The sequence below is a fragment of the Doryrhamphus excisus genome, linkage group LG16, assembly GCF_037039965.1.
Source record: "Doryrhamphus excisus strain RoL-2023G ecotype Guam linkage group LG16, RoL_Dexc_Guam_v1.1, whole genome shotgun sequence".
Lineage (NCBI taxonomy): Eukaryota > Metazoa > Chordata > Actinopteri > Syngnathiformes > Syngnathidae > Doryrhamphus > Doryrhamphus excisus.
The window spans coordinates 13,749,677-13,772,248 of record NC_136372.1 but is presented as its reverse complement, the minus strand read 5'-3'; the positions used below and the strand labels follow the sequence as shown (position 1 = coordinate 13,772,248).

Below are 22,572 nucleotides of genomic sequence, written 5' to 3'. Positions count from 1 at the left end.
AAGTGTTTATTTTCATAATTGAACTTCCCATAATATTTTGACTTTATTCCCATAATATTGTAATTTTTTCCACAACCCAATTTTTCAAAAATGACACCTTTTTGTTCCTTGTATTATTACTTTTTTATTTAAAATTTGATAAAATTGTGACTTTTTCCATTATAATATGACTTTTTTCGCTTTATTCCTCTAAAAATGTTTTTCTACAGTTTTTTTAAATATTTTAAAATATAATAATAAAATATAAAAATTATTAATAATAAAAATATTAAATTATTTATGATAATAATAAAATATAAATATATAATAAATATAAAATAAATATAAATATAAAATATATAAATAAATATAAAATAAAATAAAAAATATAATAATATATAAAATATATATTATATATATAATATATTTTATATATTATATTTTTATTTTATATTATTATATATAAAAATATATATATATATATATACACATTTTTTGACTACATTCTTTTGTGTATCAATCAAAGCGCTCCCAAAAAAGCCGGGGCCCTGAGAAAGAGTCCCTTGAGTGGCTTGAGGGATGATATCCGATCCACGGGGTTGGGGTGATGCAAGGGGCTCTGGGAAGTGCACCCCCATTGGTTTATCCCAGGCCGCCCCCCGCCCCCCCAACCTCTCCCACCAAAGAACCCTCTGTGTGAAGCTGATTGTCTTGGTCGGCTTTAATTGGGAATTCCCTGAGCGCTGATGAGAGCATGACGGAGGGGAAAGTTTTACTCCCGCCTTCCAAGGAAAACACACAACGAGGATGTGGATGTGCTCCGCCGGCCATGATGACTTGGAATAGGGACAAAAAAAAAAAAAAAACAGAGCGCAAATAAATAAAAGTGTGTGTTTGTTTGGAGAATGGAGGGATGGAAAGCGGCGAGGGCGGGGCGGCGACTCATCCGTCGGGGAGGAAATTAGGCCAGCGAGACAATAAGAGCTTGTCCCCCCGCGAGAAGAAAAACTCCTAAGTGGCGGGAGAAGCCAAAACTTCCTCAACACAAAGGAGCTCTCTCTCAACTTTGGGGATTGAACAAGGAAGAAATGCGAGATGATCTAGCGAGGATTGGGGGGGGGGTGCAACCTGCTGCTGCTGCCCTTGTCGTCAACCCGTCATGACGTGTACACTTCACCACTACTACAATGACGTTATTTTTCCTCATATGAAAACAACTTTTTTTGACTTCATTCTTGTCAAATGACTGCTGTGCTATTTTTTAGTTTTCTAAAAAGAGATTGACTTTATTCCCATAATATTTCCCCAAAGAAAAAGTTGAATATTTTTCATTGCTCATGAAAAAAAAGAATATTTCAACTCTGCCACAAAGATTACATTTAATATTATGACTTCAGTCTCATAAAATTGACTTTTTGGCTTTGTATTGGCTGCACTGTGGTTGAGTGGTTAGTGAGCATGCCACACAGCTAAGAGACCCAAGTTCAATTCCATCCTTGGCCATTTCTGTGTGGAGTTTGCATGTTCTCCCCGCCGTGCATGCATGGGTTTTCTCTGGAAAATGAATGAATGAATGAATGTAACCTTATATTTTTGGCTTTGTATTGGCTGCACTGTGGTTGAGTGGTTTGCGCGCAGGCCTCACAGCTAGGAGACCGAGTTCAATTCCACCCTTGGCCATTTCTGGGTTTTCGACTCCAAATTGTCCATATTGTATGAATGTGAGTGTGAATGGTTGTTTGTCTATATGTGCCCTGTGATTGGCTGGCCACCAGTCCAGGGTGTACCCCACCTCTTGCCCTGAAGACAGCTGGGATAGGCTCCAGCACCCCCGACCATGGTGAGGATAAGCGGTAGAAAATGAATGAATGAATTTAGTGGTTAAGTGGTAACAAGCTAACAAGTTGTTACCAACTTGTGCTAACAAGTGGTTAGCACGCAGGCCTCACAGCTAGGAGTCCCGAGTTCAATTCCACCCTCGGCCATCTCTGGGTTTTCTCCGGGTACTCCGGTTTCCTCCCACATTCCAAAAACATGCTAGGTTAATTAGCGACTCCAAATTGTCCACAGGTATGAATGTGAGTGTGAATGGTTGTTTGTCTATATGTGCCCTGTTATTGGCTGGCCACCAGTCCAGGGTGGGATAGGCTCCATCACCCTCCGTGAACCTCATGAGGATAAGCGGTAGAAAGATCCCGAAAGATGAGCATTTATCACCTCTGCCATGCCTTGCGTGGCATCGCCCTCCTCCATATATCATGGATGGCCAGATGTGGAACATCTAAGGGCAGCAGAAGGTGTGATATCAAATATCAAAGAAGACCTGAATCACGTCTTTAAAGGCTCCTTCATGATCCTCCACAGAACAATGCCATTACATTACAAAGAGAAGGTCGCGGAGGTGAGGCCAAAAGACTTGTGGAAAGGGTGAGGAAGGAGGGAGTGATTTCATATAACAGACAATCAGACTCCAGTAGTGGAGGAGGGAGGGGAGGATGAAGTCAGAGGGGAAGAGTGAAAGGCAGGACAGAGAAGAAGTGTGTGTGTGGGGGGGGTATAAAAAAAAAAAAACGATAAAAATGCTACTTTTTCCCGTGACGTGGTCCAGCCGGTGTGCAAGTAGCCAAACGCTCCGACTTCTGACCCGGTCGAGATGCTCCCATGACCCGCCCGGCCTCCATGCTCCTTTTCAAACGGGAGTAGCAAACAATCACGTGATGCTTCATAAATCATCACTTTTTTACCACCGGGCTCAACATCTGACCCGCTGTCGCCGAGGTAACAGTCAGTGTGTTAGGATGGGGGGGGTGGAGGGGGTTAGCAACGTGACTACATCCGCCCTTCGCTTTGATCCGGCAGCCATCAACACTTCATTACTCTGCGGCCCGTCTTCCTTCGCGCACAAACGACCTTGTCGCTACGCTGTGGTGGGGGAGTTTATGTAGCCTAGCATGAAGCGGCGCACCGTGTCTCTCTCTCTCTCTCTCACACACACACACACACACACACGGAAACAATCTCCTTCTTTGGTTTACACAGATGTGAGCCGATGACCCCTTCCAACCTCTGGCAAATACTTGAAGACGGGGGCCAACCAAAGTGACTTGTTGCCAAAATATACCATCATGATTTGATGGAGCTTCCTTATACGGTTAAAGGTTGAGCCCACTCGCATCATTCAGTGTGGAAATCAGTAGGAAATACATTCATTCATTCATTTTCTACCGCTTTTCCTCACGAGGGTCGCGGGGGTGCAGGAGCCTATCCCAGCTGTCTTTGGGCGAGAGGACTCGCCAGCCAATCACAGGGCACATATAGACAAACAACCATTCACACTCACATTCATACCTATGGACAATTTGGAGTCGCCAATTAACCTAGCATGTTTTTGGAATGTGGGAGGAAACCGGAATACCCGGAGAGAACCCAGAGATGGCCGAGGGTGGAATTGAACTCGGGACTCCTAGCTGTGAGGCCTGCGTGCTAACCCGCTTGCCCGCTGTGCAGCCTGGTTTAAGTTAAATTCATTCATTCATTTTCTACCGCTTATCCTCACCATGGTCGGGGGTGCTGGAGCCTATCCCAGCTGTCTTCAGGGCAAGAGGTTGCCAGCCAATCACAGGGCACATATAGACAAACAACCATTCACACTCACATTCATACCTATGGACAATTTGGAGTCGCCAATTAACCTAGCATGTTTTTGGAATGTGGGAGGAAACCGGAGTACCCGGAGAAAACCCACGCATGAACGGCGGGTAGAACATGCAAACTCCACACAGAGATGGCCGAGGGTGGAATTGAACTCTGGTCTCCTAGCTGTGAGGTCTCCGTGCTAACCACTAGACTGCCGTGCCGCCGTAGGAAATACATAAGTACTATAATACTAAGACTCATTTTGATGCATTACGGTTCATTCAAGGAGCAGAATTATTTTTACACGAATCCCAATTTATGAGGCAATTCATCCTGTCCAAAACATGTTGGTCCGTTTATCCAGGTCGGAACAGGTGGAACAATCTCGCCAGGACGAGATGCCCGAACCACTTCACATCTCACAATTCGAGATTTTAGCATGTCCACCCATGAATTGTAATTGCTTCATTGCTCAGCGTACACGGTAAACAAACGCTGAATGGCTTCAGAGGCGTGCGTATAGGATGAGTGACACCCATTCTTCCACCCGTGTCGTGGCGTGTTTACCCGTCGGGAGAGCAAAGAGAGGCGTTGTGATTCATACGTGCACACACAAGCACACAATGCGTGAAAGAATGTCGACACACACACACACAAATACACACACTCATACTTGACTCGGTCCTTCCTGTCCTGAAAGCACCTGTTTGGGGCCAGAAGAGCATCCATGATGCTGGTCGTATTTTAGCTAGATGTATTAGCTATAAATGAGGCACATTTGGGGAAATGTAAATGAATGAAGTCAATCTATTGGGGCCCAAACGCTGAGAGGAGAGACAGGAAATGAATAGAAAAGACAATGGCTGTGTTCGAAACCGCACACTTACCTACTACTCATACTAACTCTTTGTGTGTCTACACTGGTAGTATGCGAGAAGTTCCCGGATGCATACTGCATTCGCTAGAAATGTTGAGTATGTATCATCAGCTTACTACTCACACTCAAATTACCCAGGATGCAATGCGACGTGATGTCACCGCGGAAACAAAAAACAAAAAACGTTGGCTGAACACTGAGCAGCAGGATAGACCAAACCGCGGTGTCAATCAGGATATATTGCGAGTTGGTTCGTTTCTTGTTTTCAAAGTAAAAGCAGTGATTTATCACTATGGTTTTTTTGTATGAGGGTGTTTTATTTTGTGTAATAAATAAATAACCGGAGGGCTGCACGGCGGTCGAGTGGTTAGCGCGCAGACCTCACAGCGAGGAGACCCGAGTTCAATCCGGGTACTCCGGTTTCCTCCCACATTCCAAAAACATGTTAGGTTACTTAACGACTCCAAATTATCCATAGGTATGAATGTGAGTGTGAATGGTTGTTTGACTATATGTGCCCTGTGATTGGCTGGCCACCAGTCCAGGGTGTACCCCGCCTCTCGCCCAAAGAATGCATGAATGAATGTAACTTAAACCGGGCTGCACGTTGTACAAGTGGTTAGCATGCAGGCCTCACAGCTAGGAGACCCGAGTTCAATTCCACCCTTGGCCATCTCTGGGTTTTCTCTGGGTACTCCGGTTTCCTCCCACATTCCAAAAACATGCTAGGTTAATTAACGACTCCAAATTGTCCATAGGTATGAATGTGAGTGTGAATGGTTGTTTGACTATATGTGCCCTGTTATTGGCTGGCCACCAGTCCAGGGTGTACTCCGCTTCTCGTCCGAAGACAACTGAGATAGGCTCCAGCACACCCTGCGACAATCGTGAGGATAAGCGGTAGAAATTGCGTTGCTCACTTTGGCTAGCTTAAATTTAGCCGAATTCGTCCGAACTAAATTGTAAAGAGTTGGTATTTGGATAAATAAATGGCATACTCGGGATCTAAATGGCAATTTCTCGCTTGATTTAAAAAAAAAATTCAATAAAGTGATGTATTTAAAGAGTTTTCGATTTCGGCTCGGGTAGGATCGCAATGCATTGTGGGTTATCATGTAGTACGCTGTTGTGTAAATACTGCATACTGTCTGATGGATTGGGTATGCAGTATGGACTGTGGCTAGTATGGGCATGGAAGTACTATGTAGTAGTAAGTATGCGGTTTCGAACACAGTCACTGTCTCCTGTGGATGGACCCCGTCGGCCCATCCTGGAGTGTGCTAGTTTTTCCCAAGAATCGCGGCATTCCGGTCTGAGTCGAGTCTCGGTCCTTGTCTCGGTGGCGGCAGACAGAGGTCCCATTGACCACACGCTCACTCCCAGAGAGACAGACGGGTTTGGACGCAGACAGCTGGTCTTGCTTCAATGTGACTCAGCATTTCTGCCCATAAAAAAAAACCTGATGAGACCGGATCAGGTCGCGTCTAGGTCGCGCCCAGTGAACCCATGCACAGACTCGAGGACAGAGTTGTCTCTTTCCAACTCAGACGAGACAATCGAGTGTAGACTCTTCCCCGTCGGTCCTGTTTATCCCACAGTTGTCTCCCAAAAACAGAGCCCATAGCTGCCATACCTCCACCAAGAGGGATGTGTAAATAGAACAGGCTTTTGACTTCCTGATGCTGAGCAGGAGGACGTGTTTGTAGCGACCAAAAGAAACTTCTGGGAACTGCAACCCCCCCTTTCGGAGTCCCTCCCTCTTTTATCACAGGGCCTTCCAACAAGAACTGGACATACTCAAGAACATGGATGGGCATTTGGAATACATGTTGACATTTTAGATCGTAGGTAGGAACGTAGATCCGCTAAATTGAAAGCTTCGCCACATTCGATGCAGTGATCAAAAGGACAAGATGGCGAGTACAAGCGAGTGACCAAGGCTAGGAGTCCACTGGGCCGGTGCCAGTTGGTACCAGTTCACGCCAAAGATTATGTGATTGGCACATAGTGGCGCCGAATTAATGTTCGCTAGGCATTTATTCATTTTCTACCGCTTTTCTTCACAAGGGTCGCGGGGGTGCTGGAGCCTATCCCAGCTGTCTATAGGCGAGAGGCGGGGTACACCCTGGACTGGTGGCCAGCCAATCACAGGGCACATATAGACAAACAACCATTCACACTCACATTCATACCTATGGACAATTTGGAGTCGCCAATTAACCTAGCATGCATGTTGTTTGAATAATTTTACTTTATTTTAGTTTTATTGTGTGCGAGACTCATTGTTGTACTTTGGTGTACTGGGCACCGACCCAGTGGACTCGAAGCGAATTACATTCCGGCGGATTGTTTGTTTACATTTTGTTTTCCACTTAGTCAACACTTCGCGCTGATTGCTTGATGCAAGTGGCGTGACGAAAATTTTAAACATTTTAGAATTTTCTTGCTGCCAAACTCAATTTTTGCCGCTGTAACGGGCCACCACGAGCCACTTTGAGCAACTGCATGCCACTAGGCACCTTATTGGCGACACTAGGCGCCACAGCAAATAGCATTGGTGCGACCTGGCACCGGCCCAATGGACTCCGAGCATCAGGAACCCACCGGGAGGAGCTGGATGAAGGGGCCGGGGAGTCTGGGAAGTCTGGGCTTGCCTGCTTAAGCTGCTGCCCCCATGACCCTACCTCAGATAAGCGGTAGATGATGGATGGAAACAGGAGTTCAGAACATGTTGTTGCAAAAACATTCATTTTCTCCCAGACAACTCCCTGGTGGGGTGTTGTGGGCAGAACCGAGGTATCATATCTCTGAGGTGGAACTGGAAGAGGTGGTCGGGAAGTCTGGGCTTCCCTACTGAGAATGCCGCCCCCATGACCTGGACCCCGAGTGAGTGAGAGAACATGGATGGATGGATGGACAGTTCATTTTCCCCATTGTGTACCAAAGAAACCGGGTCAAACGGCAGACATTTTTCACACGGGTGGTCTTGTATCTATTTGGAGCACCCCTACGGGGCCGCCCACCCCGCCCTGACTGACAAGTGCCGACAACCCCCACCCCCTTTGCTACGGCCCTAGCTTTGGCACACTGGCCCGTGTCCAAGCACAGGACTGAGTGATGAAGTAGTGAAAGCGGCTGTAATGGAAGACGTATGAGGACCGGGGGAGGGGCGGTGGGGTGTTACTGCCGTCGACGCCGCCGACGCCACTGACCACTCGGTATGTGGTCATTTACTTACCTCCTGAGAGCGAAATTGTTGCGGCATATACAATGACAAGGACAACAGGAAGTGGATGAATGTGTGTTTACCTTAACGGTGCGGTGGTGCTTGCGGGACGGCTGGCAGCGCATGTTGCTGGTGTTGCAGCAACCCGTGCAGCGCTTCACCTCCACACAGGGCGGCCATATCAGGAAGTTTGCCGACGTGGGATCCACCTGGCTCCTGGGGATCTCGTAGATCACCGTTCGCGTCTTGCACACCGCCGGGACCGCCTCCTCGACTGCGGGGAAGGGGAGAGGGCGGAGCTAATTGAGTCAATTGAGCCTTGGCTATGAAATAGTTCCAGTGTATGCTGATATTGTGCTGATATCGTGCTGATATCGTGCTGTAATGTGCGCATTCACTCCCAGCTGCTTGTTGCATTCCTTTGCTGCAGCTATTATTCCCTGACTCACTCGCTCACCTCCGATCACGCCCAACATCGCTATTCACAAAACACCTCTAATGCTTATCAGGTACACCTTATGGACTAAAATCGCAATATTATGAGGATTAATAATATCATTTTAGTAGCATACAGTTGAAATACTGAAGAAAGATGCTATTTAAAACTGTAATATTATACAAAACAATGAATTTGGGGGAAAATTTAGGGCATGGAAAAAGTTATATTACAAAAGTCAAAATATAAATTATAAAATTATAAAATTATAAAATTATAAAATTATAAAATTATAAAATTATAAAATTATAAAATTATAAAATTATACAATTATAAAATTATACAATTATACAATTATACAATTATAAAATTATAAAATTATAAAATTATAAAATTATAAAATTATAAAATTATAAAATTATAAAATTATAAAATGATGAATAAAAAATATATAAATATATATGAAAATATAAAATATAAATAAAATAGTTGAAATTTAAAAAAAAAACCTGAGCAGAAATGGAAAAATAAGTCAAACTATTAAAAGAAAAAAGCCATATTTAAAACATTGCAATTTTATGATCATAAATTTGTAACAGTATGAACATGTGAGACATGAACACACGTCCCGAATGTTCTAAAGATACAAAAACAGCTAAAAAAAGCAGCTAAAAATGCACATAATGGGGGCGCACCCATAAAGCCTCCAAAAAGCAGCAACAAGGCTCCATTTCCATTATGCAAGCTACATATTAGCCAAGCTACAGCAACATTTTTACACCCAAGAACTACGTTACTGGTGTAGTGACACCTTGACACATCACAGTGGCTAGCTACTAGCCGGTTAGCGACTAATTCCGCTCACAATGCCTCAGGCCGCTAATGGAAATAGCTGCCGCCACTGCTGCTGTCTTTTTGTTATTGATGCTAGGTGCATTAATTAGCTGTGTCTTTTTAGCTGTTTTTATATCTTTAGAATGCACAAAAACAAGATGTGTGAGTTTGTGACGCACATTGTGGACGATGGAAAAATTGTCACGATGTGCTGCAAAAAAGTCCGACCTTCCCTGGAAGGCAACAGAAAATCTTTTTGAGGAACGATAAGACAGTGAACAGAAAAGTGTAAAAAAAAAATTTTTTTTTAAAGATAAAAAGCTGGGAAGCCCCAGCTATACTCTGTCTTCCAATCAGGCGAGGCTCACGCTGCTACACTTTGAAAACCCCCGTGCTCAAGTGAAGGAAAGACATCTGAAGATCTATTTGGACTACTTCCAACATATACTCCATGCACTTATAAAGCATGTCAATGAAATATGACCTAACGCTATATTCCTTTCAAGTACTGTGCCGTCAGGAATACACACACACACACACTCCATGGCACTCTCCGCACCACGATCAGATATCATAGAGCATGGCATTTTATGAAGAAATCTGACAGAACACCAGGCGAGTTGCAACTTGAAGCCTGAATGTCTGGAATTTCCACACTCAAGGACATATTCCTCTCCTGACGCGTGTCTCGAATCTTGGAAGCCCTCCGGACAATCCAAAAGTGCATCCTCACGCACCAGCACATGAAAGCATAAATACTACGTGTACTGCTTCATTAAGGCGGCGTGGAAAAGCCACTAAATATTAGCTTAGTTGGAAATGAGTGCTAAGTTTCACCTGCTTCTGTTATTAACACGCTTATGAAGATTAAGTGTATGGCGTCACTGAATTCGGTCCAAAAAAATAAAAAATAAAAATTCATAAAAACAAGTAACATCAATGTAAAACAATATTTAATATGTATTTGCAGTTTATACTAAAAATAATAAACATTTCAATTAAAAAAAATAGATGTTGTAAATAATAATATTATAAAAGATTAAATTAATAATAAATGATAACATAATAATAATAAAATAAAGATAATTTACATAATAATAAAATAAATAATAATAAAGTATTAAATAAATAATAATAAAACAAATAATAAATTTTAAATAAATCAAATTTAAATAAAATAAATTAATATACATACATATATAATAATAGTAATAAATAATAAAATAATATACCCACAATTAAAATAAAATAAAATTTAAATAAAATATATTAAATATACATACATATATAATAATAATAATAATAAATTATAAAATAATATAACCACAATTTAAATAAAATAGCATTTAAAAAATATGTATATAATTATTATAATTATAATATTTCAAATTTTATTGTATTAAGATATACAATATGAATAGAATTGAATCCAAATCTACAAAATGAAAAAAACAAACAATCAATAACCTGATCGTATTATTATTTGTGACATATTCAATACATTTGATTTCCCTTTTACATGCATGTAAAAGACCCCATTTGGATCCAATGCGGATGAAAGGATCTATTTCTATACCATTAGAAATGTGGATTCTAACCAAATGAAGAATGCTTAACCATCCTAAAAGTTGTACACATTGGAGGAATACTATTAGCTACTACTACTACTACTAGTAGTAATACTAAGCAGCCTTACCGATGCTCCTCTTGCGGCGACTGTGTAGCTGCGAGCTCTTCAGGTCGCTGTAGTGACCAGGGTGATGGGAGTAGTTCTTGGGATGGTGATGGTTGTTGTTGTTGTGGTGTTTGTGATGCTTGGGCCTCTCGATAACATCGTTTCCCGTACCTCGTCAAAACAGAAGGCAGTCACGTTAATAGCGGCTCACTGCTGACCCTCAATCCCAGTTGTTCAGGTTCTTCTTTTTGGGCCAGTGTATCATGCATGGCAAAGAAAAACTGTTATTTGTACCAAATTGTCAGAATGGGAATTTTATGCTGCATTCAAGACTGCTGGGAAGTAGAGACTTTTATACTCACAATGATCAACATACTGTACACTTTAAGGGGGGTTCAGCCGAATCACCACCAAATTGGGTACGCATCATTAGGGGACACACAACTACATGTGTGGACAATTTGAGCAAAACCGGTTACAAAACATGGCCGCCATCCCAGCTGTCTTGGGGCAAGAGGCGGGGTACACCCTGGACTGGTGGCCAGCCAATCACAGGGCACATATAGACAAACAACCATTCACAATCACATTCATACCTATGGACAATTTGGAGTCGACAATTAACCAGGCATGTTTTTGGAATATGGGAGGAAACCGGAGTCCCAGGAGGGTGGAATTGAACTCGGGTCTCTAGCCTAGCTGTGAGGCCTGGATGCTAACCATTCATGCACCGTGCAGCTATTTTTTTTTTTATTAATATTATTATTTATTAATATTATTTTTTAATTGCAGATTTTTTTTATGTTTATGGAATGTGAGAGGAAACCGGAGTCCCAGGAGGGTGGAATTGAACTCGGGTCTCCTAGCTGTGAGGCCTGCTTCCTAACCACTCAACTACCGTGCATCCCTCTTAATAGTATTATTTTTGTAAAATTGCTGATTTAAAAAAAAATGTTTTTGGAATGTGGGAGGAAACCAGAGTACCCGGAGGGTGGAATTGAACTCGGGTCTCCTAGCTGTGAGGCCTGCGTGTTAACCACAATTAACCTAGCATGTTTTTGGAATGTGGGAGGAAATCGGAATTCCCGGAGAAAAACCATGCATGCACGGGGAGAACATGCAAACTCCACACAGAGATGGCCGAGGGTGGAATTGAACCCTGGTCTCCACGCTAACCACTCGACCACCGTGCATCCCGTTATTTGTCTTAATAAGCAGAAAATTATTGGTATCAGCTTGAAAAAAAGCTACTAAAAATGATTAATCAAATACCAAAATCGTTAACTAATTGGATATTCAATCAATAATCGATTAATCAATGAATTGTTGCGGCCTGGGAGTCTCTTTATGAGCACTAAATTTGGGGGGGGGGGATTATTTCACTTGTTTGCAGGTTTTTCATGCATGAAAAAATATCCTTCTTACTTGTGGACATGATACCGCCTCTAAAAAACCAAAACCAAAAAGGCTTCCCTACACGTCTTAAAAATAAAAGCTCTGCCATCTATCCATCAAGTGAGCATGGTGTTAGCATCATAGCTCCTTTTTCATCCACATGGAAAAATACCTGGTATTTTTTCAACACTTGTCGCTTGAGCGTAGACAAGCTAACCGCTACTTCCTGAAAGGGTTCGTTGAAGTGAACACTTTGTCGTCGTTTGGCTGAACCTTCCTAGCGACTCAGCAAAACGAGCAGGCGGGTACTCGGTCACCATTATCCGTGCGCTTAATTAACGCCGTCGTGTCTCTCATTTCGCCCTAAATGTTTACCTTTGTGATGACTTCAGGCTACTATGAACGACGTGTTTTTCTCGGCTCAGCTATTTCTCTCTCTCTCTCGCTCGCTCTCATCTGATAAAGCTTGTTTTGGTCTCCACCCTCAATATTACAGCAGACTGGTAATAAAATAATAAAGTCAACCCCGGCCTTTCCCGAAAAGAGCAGAGTCTGAATGTTTGCGCAGTGGGTGGAGTCCGGCGCTCACACCTGCTGGCTTCATGTAAACTCCCGGCACTACATAAACTCCTCATGCGTGTTCCGACCTATAGCGTACACCCGCACAACAAAAGCATCGCCACAGGCCAGATATGTGGCTCTCATCCGACGCCTTGTGTGCTCTCACCACCAAATCCCACTTGAAGGGATTTCCTGCGTTAATACACCACATTCATTGTCTGTGGAAAGTGACGCCGATGCACAGAGAGGAAAGCGTCTTATACTCGGCGTATGCGCTCACAAGCTCACACGCTCTGCTTGTCATTTAGCCGCATGATTTTCCTTCCTAACAACCTTTTAAACACCACGGGTCACCGGCCAAAAGCTCCCAGGGTGCCTCCGCTCGCTCGCCTCCTGTCAGGAGGAGGGACACTTTGTGTCAGAGCCACGGCACCAGCGGAGGGAGAACATAAAGACGTCCTTTTATAAACCGTGTAGTCCATTTTTCAGCAGCGCAGAAAGAGATCTCTGTTGGCTTTTCTTTTTTTTTTTTTTTTTTTTTTCCAAGGGAGAATATTTGTCCATCAGATTGTCAGCAGGCTTGCAGGGGAAACAGTCGATGGCGGAGTGGAAGTAGCGGAAACATGTTAGCAAACGCCGAGACAGAAAAGACTTTTTACGACTTGTTAATCACTCTGTTAACTAGAGGGGGGTAATGCTAGCTTAGCGATGTGAGCTATGATGCTAACACCATGCTCACTGATGGATAGATAGATGGATAGAATTTTTATTTTTATTTTTATTTTTATTTTTATTTTTATTTTTATTTTTATTTTTATTTTTATTTTTATTTTTATTTTTATTTTTATTTTTATTTTTATTTTTATTTTTATTTTTAGACATGACATGTAGCAAAGCCTTTTTGTTTTTGTTTTTTAAGAGGCGGTATCATGTCCACAAGTAAGAAAGATATTTTTTCATCCACGAAAAACCTGCAAACAAGTGAAATAATTTTTGTCCCCCCAAATTTAGTGCTCATTAAGAGACTCCTAGGCTGCAACAATTCATTGATTAATCCATTATTGATTGAATATCTAATTAATTAACTATTTTGGTATTTGATTAATCATTTTTAGTAGCTTTTTTTCAAACTGATACCAATAATTTTCTGCTTATCAAGACAAATACCGAAGTACGAGGTACATTATAAAAAAAACTTAAACTATATTATGGAAAGCAGGAAGTGAACAAATGAAACAGTTACTGATTGTAAAAGTAAACTGTGTTATGGAAAGCAGGAAGTGAACAAATGTAACAGTTACTGATTGTAAAAGTACCAGATGGAGGGGTAGGATTTAATAAGCTTTGCTTCTTCCTACTCCTTTTGGACATGTGGAACTGTGAACTGATTATGGGATGCATTCAATTGTAATCTGATGCATGTTCAAATGAAATAAAACCATTACTATTGCCATTACCAAGACAGCTGGGATAGGCTCCAGCACCCCCCACGATTTCGGCAATTTCAGGCAAAACTGTGATGATGCCCCGTAGCCCCTTTGACGCCCCCTGGTCCAGGGTCTGACTGATTACTCGATGAATGGACACAAGATCAATTGAAAAGTCTATTTTGCAAAAAAAAGGGGGACTTTGAGCCACCATAATGTTCCATTTCTGTGGATTTATTTGGCTATGCCGCCACACCTCTGATTAAAATGTGGGTGGATCAATACGCCTTGAAGCAATTCAGACCTCCTCACTTGATGATGCAGTTTTACCGTGGATTATTCGTCTTTGTTTGTTTATATTATGTGAAAGGTGACAATGATTCAATAACAGGCGGGGTAACTTCATTGCAGTAATTATAGGACACATCTACATTGCATGCATGTGCGTGTCGTGGTTAGTTTAATTTGTTATTTTAAGCGCTGCTTGGAACTGTTATTAAAGCTTGTATCTGACAGAGGTGACGATGTACGGAAATGTAGTTTTCATGTCTTTCCAGGGTCAGAAAGGTTGGTTGCACAACAATAACTAGCTCATTTTTTAGCAGGAATACCAAGTCCCATCTCTACCAACAACCGATCCCTTGTCTTTCCGTGTCCTCTACGGAAGCCAAAAACCAAAAATCCAGCCAGCATCCATGAGTGCCCCCCCTCCTACTTTTGGAGGCCTTTGCCAATAATCCAAACATCTTTAAGAGGCTGATTCATGGAAGTCATTCTACCAGCGACAGTTCCCACATTATTTCTGTCACACTTTTTGTCACATCTCCCACATCCCCAAAATAGATTGCAGCTCCGGCCTGCTTCGCATGTACAGTCCGACCAACGAGCAGCTTTGAAAAGTCTCGGACATTTGCAACAAAAGCTCTGAAAATACCCCTCAGGCTGGCGTCAAAAATCTTTTAATGGGCTTGCCAGGGCTGCCGAGCTGGCCCTCAGACAGATTTATGTCCTCGTAATAATAATCAGCCTACTACTGTTACCCTGAGAGACATTCCTCCGTTTGAAGCCAGACATGTTAATTCAATTATAAACACTTCTTCTCATGCTAGAGCCCCCTTTAGGGGGTCTATTCCGGGTTCTCCATGCATACATTAGAACGCCGCGGCCACCGTTGTGGGGTGCAGGCGTGAAATGAATCATTTGGATTCTTTCTCCCTGTTTACGGAATATGAATCAAAGTTAGCGCAGTAACAGCAGCTAACATGATATTCCTGAAGGAAACCCCCCCAAACATACATAGTCGTGTTGATGGTGATTGTTTCATCACGCATGACACGGCTGTGTGCCGTCTCCAAGAGTTCCCTGGGTGCACAGTTATTTCCTGTCCAGTGGCGTTACCGTGGAGATGCCCTGTGCACTTGATTCCAGGAGAGCATGAAGGGTGTGTGTGTGTGTGTGTGTGTGTGTGCCAAAGCAACAACACCGCTTCACTACGCTGCCTCACAACTATGCAATGTTCAAGTCCGGTGGGAATGCTGAGAGACAAACATTCACACTAACACCAAGAATACAGTAATTACAGTGCCGATGCTCATCTTTTAGCATGCCAAAAATAAATATTGTATGAATGTTAGTACTAAAAATATTGGTATGCATGTTAAGGATATGATGTGCATGCTAAATATTTATTGTGTGAATTCTGCAAAGATTAGCATTCACACTAACGCTATGTGGTGCATTCAAAATATTTGCGTGCATGCTGAGAGACTATCATTCATACTAGCACTAGTTTGTGCACTGAACATATTTGTTGTGTGACTGCTGAGAGACTATCATTCATACTAGCGCTAGTTTGTGCACTGAACATATTTGTTGTGTGACTGCTGAGAGACTATCATTCATACTAGCGCTAGTTTGTGCACTGAACATATTTGTTGTGCGAATGCTGAGAGACCACCATTCATACTAGCGCTAGTTTGTGCACTGAACATATTTGTTGCGTGAATGCTGAGAGACCACCATTCACAATAGCACTAGTTTGTGCACTGAACATATTTGTTGTGTGAATGCTGAGAGACCACCATTCATACTAGTGCTAGTTTGTGCACTGAACATATTTGTTGCGTGAATGCTGAGAGACCACCATTCATACTAGTGCTAGTTTGTGCACTTAACATATTTGTTGCGTGAATGCTGAGAGACCACCATTCATACTAGTGCTAGTTTGTGCACTGAACATATTTGTTGCGTGAATGCTGAGAGACCACCATTCACAATAGCACTAGTTTGTGCACTGAACATATTTGTTATGTGAATGCTGAGAGACCACCATTCACATTAGCGCTAGTTTGTGCACTGAACATATTTGTTGTGTGAATGCTGAGAGATCACCATTCACATTAGCGCTAGTCTATGCGCTGAACATATTTGTTGTGTGAATGGTAGTTTGTGCACTGAACATATTTGTTGCGTGAATGCTGAGAGACCACCATTCATACTAGCGCTAGTTTGTTGGCAAGCGTCGACTTTAACATGAAAAATTATCATCACATTTATTGTCAAATTATAATTCTGATGCTGAGAATCCAACACCAGTACTTGAACACCACTTAATGGATTTTTTTTAATCGCATATCTGAAGGAACAATGGTGATCATGCTCATTTATTCGGCATCCTAACGATTTTTAAGAATTGAAACGTAATATCAAAGTGAATGACGGCGATGCCATAATGTATGCTGCTCATAGTAGCCACTAGGGGGCATATGTGTATGGGATGGCATAAGGGAACCTGCTATGATATGCTTACAAGGAAATGCTGTGAATTTTGCACTGCATTGTTATATATTGTGGCACGAAATTTCATTAGTTGGACATTTTTTTTAACCCTTGTATTATGTTACGGGTCAATTTGACCCATTTCAGTTTTTGTGTTGACAAAAGTACTGGTTATCCTTTATTTTTTTTCATGAAATTTTGTGACTTTTCCTCATCTAGGGTCATGAACTGGTGTGTAAAATTTGGACACTCTGAGGTGTCGTGGTATGTCTGTGCTGAGTTTGTATACAAAGATGATGTTGCGGGTCATTTTGACCCAGACACTTTAATGTGGGTATATAGCTGTTCAGATCCAGAAAAAAACATCTCTTTGATGTACTTTGCCTTTGAAGAGCCATTCGGACCCAGAGACCCAGGTGTGTGTAGAGGAGGAACTTTCTCTCCCTTGTCCTTTTCACTGTTCTCTTGTCATCTCTTTGAGATGCACACCAAAAATGAGCTCCAGAAGGTTTACAGCGGAAGAAACTTCACAGATATTGAATAGTGATAGTGATGCAGAGGAAGATATTTCAGAGACAGAGGATCTTTCAGAGGCTGAGGACAATGTTATTGATGATCCAGATTATCAATTTTCCTGTGATGAGGAGGATTCAGAGGACGAGTCTGCTCCATCAGATGAAAACCAAGGAATGCAGCAATCATCATCCACAGAGGAGACATGGGCATCTAAAGATGGTAATGTAAAATGGTCAACATCACCACACCACAGCCAAGGCAGACTGTCATCTTCCAATATCATCAAAATGACTCCTGGTCCTACAAGATTTGCTGTCACACGAGTTGATGACATTCAATCAGCATTTCAGCTCTTCATATCCCCACCAATAGAGAGGATTATACTGGACATGACCAACTTGGAGGGGAGGCGTGTATGTCAAGAGAAATGGAAGCCACTGGATCAGACTGACTTGCATGCTTACATTGGAATTCTGGTATTAGCTGGAGTGTACAGGTCAAAGGGAGAAGCAACTGCAAGTCTATGGAATGAAGAAAATGGGAGGCCAATCTTTCGAGCAACAATGTCTCTGGAGACATTTCACATGATATCTCGTGTGATCCGATTTGACAACCGCGACACCAGAGCTGGTCGACGTGAAAGAGACAAATTAGCTGCAATCAGAGATGTATGGGATAAATGGGTTGAAATTCTACCTTTGTTGTACAATCCTGGTCCGCATGTTACTGTAGATGAGCGCCTTGTTTCATTCAGGGGGCGCTGTCCTTTCCGACAGTACATGCCCAACAAGCCTGCCAAGTATGGCATCAAAATTTGGGCAGCCTGTGATGCAAAATCTAGCTACGCATGGAATATGCAAGTATACACAGGAAAGCTACGTGGAGGAGCGTCTGAGAAGAATCAGGGGATGCGTGTGGTGCTGGAGATGAGTGAAGGCCTGCAAGGTCATAACATCACATGTGACAACTTCTTTACATCCTACCGCCTCGGAGATGAACTTCTAAAGAGAAAGCTGACTATGTTGGGAACGGTCAGAAGAAATAAGCCAGAACTTCCCAGTGAAATTCTGAAGATGAAGGGCAGACCTCGGCACTCCTCAATATTTGCTTTCACTGAGAAAGCAGCAGTTGTTTCATACTGCCCAAAGAGAAACAAGAATGTTCTTGTCATGAGCACAATGCATGCAGATGCATCTCTGAGCACAAGAGAAGACATGAAGCCACAAATGATCCTGGACTACAACTCCACCAAAGGAGGAGTTGACAATCTGGACAAAGTCACAGCAACATACAGTTGCCAGCGCAGGACTGCTCGTTGGCCCTTGGTGATTTTCTACAACATTGTGGACGTGTCTGCTTACAATGCCTATGTCCTGTGGACTGAAATCAACCAGCAGTGGAATGCCGGCAAATTGTATCGACGTCGACTTTTCCTGGAAGAACTCGGCAAAGCACTCGTCACTCCCAAGATCCAGAGGCGAGCCAGGCCACCTCAATCCCCAGCAGCTGCAGCTGTCATTGAAAAGGTCAAGCTCAGGTCATCTGACCAATCTGCAATGGATCCAGTGGATACAGGTGTAAAGAAACGGAAAAGATGCCAGGTCTGTCCCTCCCGAGAAGACAGTAAAACAAGTACCTCTTGTGTGAAATGCAAGAATTACATCTGCAGAAAGCATACAGTTACATTCTGTCCATCATGTGGAGAACACTGAAACTGTTAACATTGAAAATCTGAGAAAATTGGGCAAGTTAAATGGAAAAAAAGTGTTTGTGAAGAGGGAAATACGTTAACTAAATAGTTCTTAAACATAGTGTTTGTATTAAAAATGTTTTGTATGTCTCTTTTCTAAATGTTTATATAATCTAAAATAAAGTTGTGATTGGTTAACCTGATTTTTTGACTGTTTTGAGTGGATTTACACAGTATGGGTCAAAATGACCCGCAACATAATCAATGTAGTTTTTTTCCAACATAATACAAGGGTTAAAGCAAATTTCCCTTCTTGATCTGACTTGGTAAAATTACCCATACAGCGAGTTATAAATAAATACAATATATATATAAATACTTGAAAAAGGAGGTATCTTGAGGCAGAATTTACCTACGGACTCAATATCCAGTAGCCGCTGGAGGTCGCTGATGCTGTGGATTTCACTGTGGGCCAGTCTGTCTATCAGCTCCTGTGGAAACTGCACTTCCTTCACGATGAAGATGAGGATGAGGAGAAGGGGGATGAGGAGGGGTGCAAAAAAAAAGAGAGAGAGAGGGGGGGGGGCGGTTAGTGATGTTTTAGTGCAAATGTTGTTGGCTGCTAATAAACTCTTGTTTCAACAAGCACGGAGGCGCGTTGCAACTATTTTTACAGCAACTGCGCCAACTGCGCCAAACACATTGCGCACAATGTCTTCAATTAAGCGCAAAGACGTGTTTATTGAAAGCGTGCAAAAGCGCCTTATGCGCCAGTAACTGAGGAGTTTATGACAGTTTAAGGGCTACGCAGCCGCAGCGGCGCGCAACATGTGCGCACTTTGCTGATGTACTTTTTGCACTTGTTGCGCTCCTGCACATGCTGGTGCCTCTCCACTGTGGGCTGTGCGGGGGCTACAGGGGGGGGGGGCTATTTTTACCGGTTCCCATGAAGGCGTTGGGCCCAACCAACGCAAACGTTTGCCCGCTTGGCTCAGGCTACAAACAAATTAGGCAACAAAAGCCAAAAATAACCCAGCGTGTTGTTAGCTTGCCAATGCACCCCCAAATTCTGCTTTTGGACCCCCTCCCACTTCCACAGGAATAAATCACAAGTGTGACTTTGCAATAAAGTTCAGATAATTCACTTTTTTTTTACCTCAGCGGTGGCCAGAAGCATGTAGGACGTCCACAGCAGGAAGTAACAAATTGTGGCTCTCATCTCCCTTTTAATTTGGTTTGAACCCCAAACGAGACGAAGCAGTCGTGGAGGAGCCCCAAAGTCGCTCCTGGCCCCCGAGGACCCTCAACCATCCCCTCAGGGAGAGAAACCAGTAACTGGTGGTGGTTCTGCTTCCAGTTTAAGCTTGCAAAAACTCCTGTTACTCCTCTGCAGGGAAGCGGCTCAGCATAACTCCTCAAAGTGGGACAATCCCAGCAAGGCAGACGGGAAGTGCACTTGTCACACAAACCCACGTACACGCAAAAAAATATATAATTTTTTTTTGTAAATGTGTCTCTAAAAAGTTATAATCCAGTGGAGAAGATCCTCAGAAAAGAAGTGAAAAAGTTGTCCATGCATGGAGGCATCCAGAGCTTGCTGAGTGTCCGTGGAGTGGAGTGGAAGAGGAGAGGTTGGAGTGAGAGAGAAGAGTGGAGTGGGAGAGAGTCTGAGCTGCTGGTTATAGAGAGGCGGCGTGCAGCTCCGTGCAGTTTGCGCCTCCCACTCGCGTCTCCGTGATGGTGCGTCTTCTTCCACCAGGGGAGCTGGTTGGCTGACTTGAGACTCGAGAGCATACCCCCCCCCACCACCACCACCCCCCCCCACTCAACTAAAACCACCCCTTTTGTATGCATGAGTGAGAGGATGAAGCCCTTAAGGGTTCCACTGAATCCACTCTGTCAGCCACACCTGCACAAATGGAATAATCCATGCAGGATATATGAACCTACATGCATACTCTACTCTATATGATGTATATCTATACACAAAGTCATATCATCACATTGACAGTTTAGTTAAATATCCCCAGTGAGGATAAGCGGCATAGAAAATACCCAAATATCAGACAACCAGTCTTGTTCAGACCTTGTTTGTCATTGAGTGTATGTGACGGGAAGAAAAGCTCTGACTCACTTAGAGATTAAGTGTTGCTTTGTAAAAAAAAAACAAAAAAAAACCTCTAAAGCAGGGGTGGGCAAACTACGGCCCGGGGGCCACATGTTGCCCACCAGGTGTTTGAATCCGACTCGCCAGTTGGTTTCTAAGTATTTTGTCATTCATTCATTTTCTACCGCTTATCCTCACGAGGGTCGCGGTGTGTGCTGGAGCCTATCCCAGCTGTCTTCAAGCGACCCTGGACTGGTAGCCAGCCAATCACAGGGCACATATAGACAAACAACCATTCACACTCACATTCATACCTATGGACAATTTGGAGTCGCTAATTAACCTAGCATGTTTTTGGAATGTGAGAGGAAACCGGAGTACCCGGAGAAAACCCACACATGCACGGGGGTTCAATTCTGAGAGTGGAATTGAATCCTGGTCTTCTAGCTGTGAGGTCTGAGCGCTAAACCAAATAACCCAAATAAACTCAAATATAAGACGACCAGTCTTGTTCAGACCTTGTTTGTCATTGGGTGTATGTGACGGGAAGAAAAGCTCTGACTCACTTCGGGATTATGTCTTGCTTTGTAAAAACCTTTAAATCAGGGGTGGGCAAACTACGGCCCGGGGTCAACATGCGGCCCACCAATTGTTTGAATCCTGCCCGGCAGTTGATTTCAACTTTTATCATTCATGCATTTTTTACCGCTTATCCTTATGGGGGTGAGGGGTGCTGGAGCCTATCCCAGCTGACCCTGGACTGGTGGCCAGCCAATCACAGGGCACATATAGACAAACAACCATTCACACTCACATTCATAGCTATGGACAATTTGGAGTTGCTAATTAACCTAGCATGTTTTTGGAATGTGGGAGGAAACCGGAGTACCCGGAGAAAACCCACGCATGCACGGGGGTTCAATTCTGAGGGTGGAATTGAACCCTGGTCTCCTAGCTGTGAGGTCTGAGTGCTAACCCTAATAAACCTAAATATAAGACGACCAGTCTTGTTCAGACCTCGTTTGTCATTGGGTGTATGTGACGGGAAGAAAAGCTCTGACTCACTTAGGGATTATGTCTTGCTTTGTAAAAACCTCGAAAGCAGGGGTGGGTAAACTACGGCTCGGGGGCCACATGTGGCCCACCAAGTGTTTGAATCTTGCCCGCCAATTGCTTTCTAAGTATTTTATCATTCATTCATTTTCTACCGCTTATCCTCACGAGGGTCACGGGGGGTGATGGAGCCTATCCCAGCTGTCTTTGGGCGACAGGCGGGGTACACCCTGGACTGGTGGCCAGCCAATCACAGGGCACATATAGACAAACAACCATTCACACTCACATTCATACCTATGGACAATTTGGAGTTGCTAATTAACCTAGCATGTTTTTGGAATGTGGGAGGAAACCGGAGTACCCGGAGAAAACCCACGCA

General features: G+C 43.1%; 1 protein-coding gene across 1 annotated transcript in view; it reads right to left on the bottom strand.

The window, feature by feature from the left end:
• Positions 1 to 20,711, bottom strand: part of pdgfab (platelet-derived growth factor alpha polypeptide b) — a 28,267-nt gene extending 7,556 nt beyond the window's left edge. Inside the window, exons 1-4 of the mRNA XM_058049783.2 lie at positions 20,187 to 20,711; positions 19,443 to 19,539; positions 10,685 to 10,834; positions 7,802 to 7,992 (exon numbers count right to left, since the gene is read on the bottom strand). Coding sequence (XP_057905766.2) covers positions 7,802 to 7,992; positions 10,685 to 10,834; positions 19,443 to 19,539; positions 20,187 to 20,249 — 501 coding nt within the window. The 5' untranslated portion in view covers positions 20,250 to 20,711. The remainder of the gene's footprint in view (positions 1 to 7,801; positions 7,993 to 10,684; positions 10,835 to 19,442; positions 19,540 to 20,186) is intronic.
• Between the last annotated feature and the right edge of the window lie 1,861 nt (positions 20,712 to 22,572).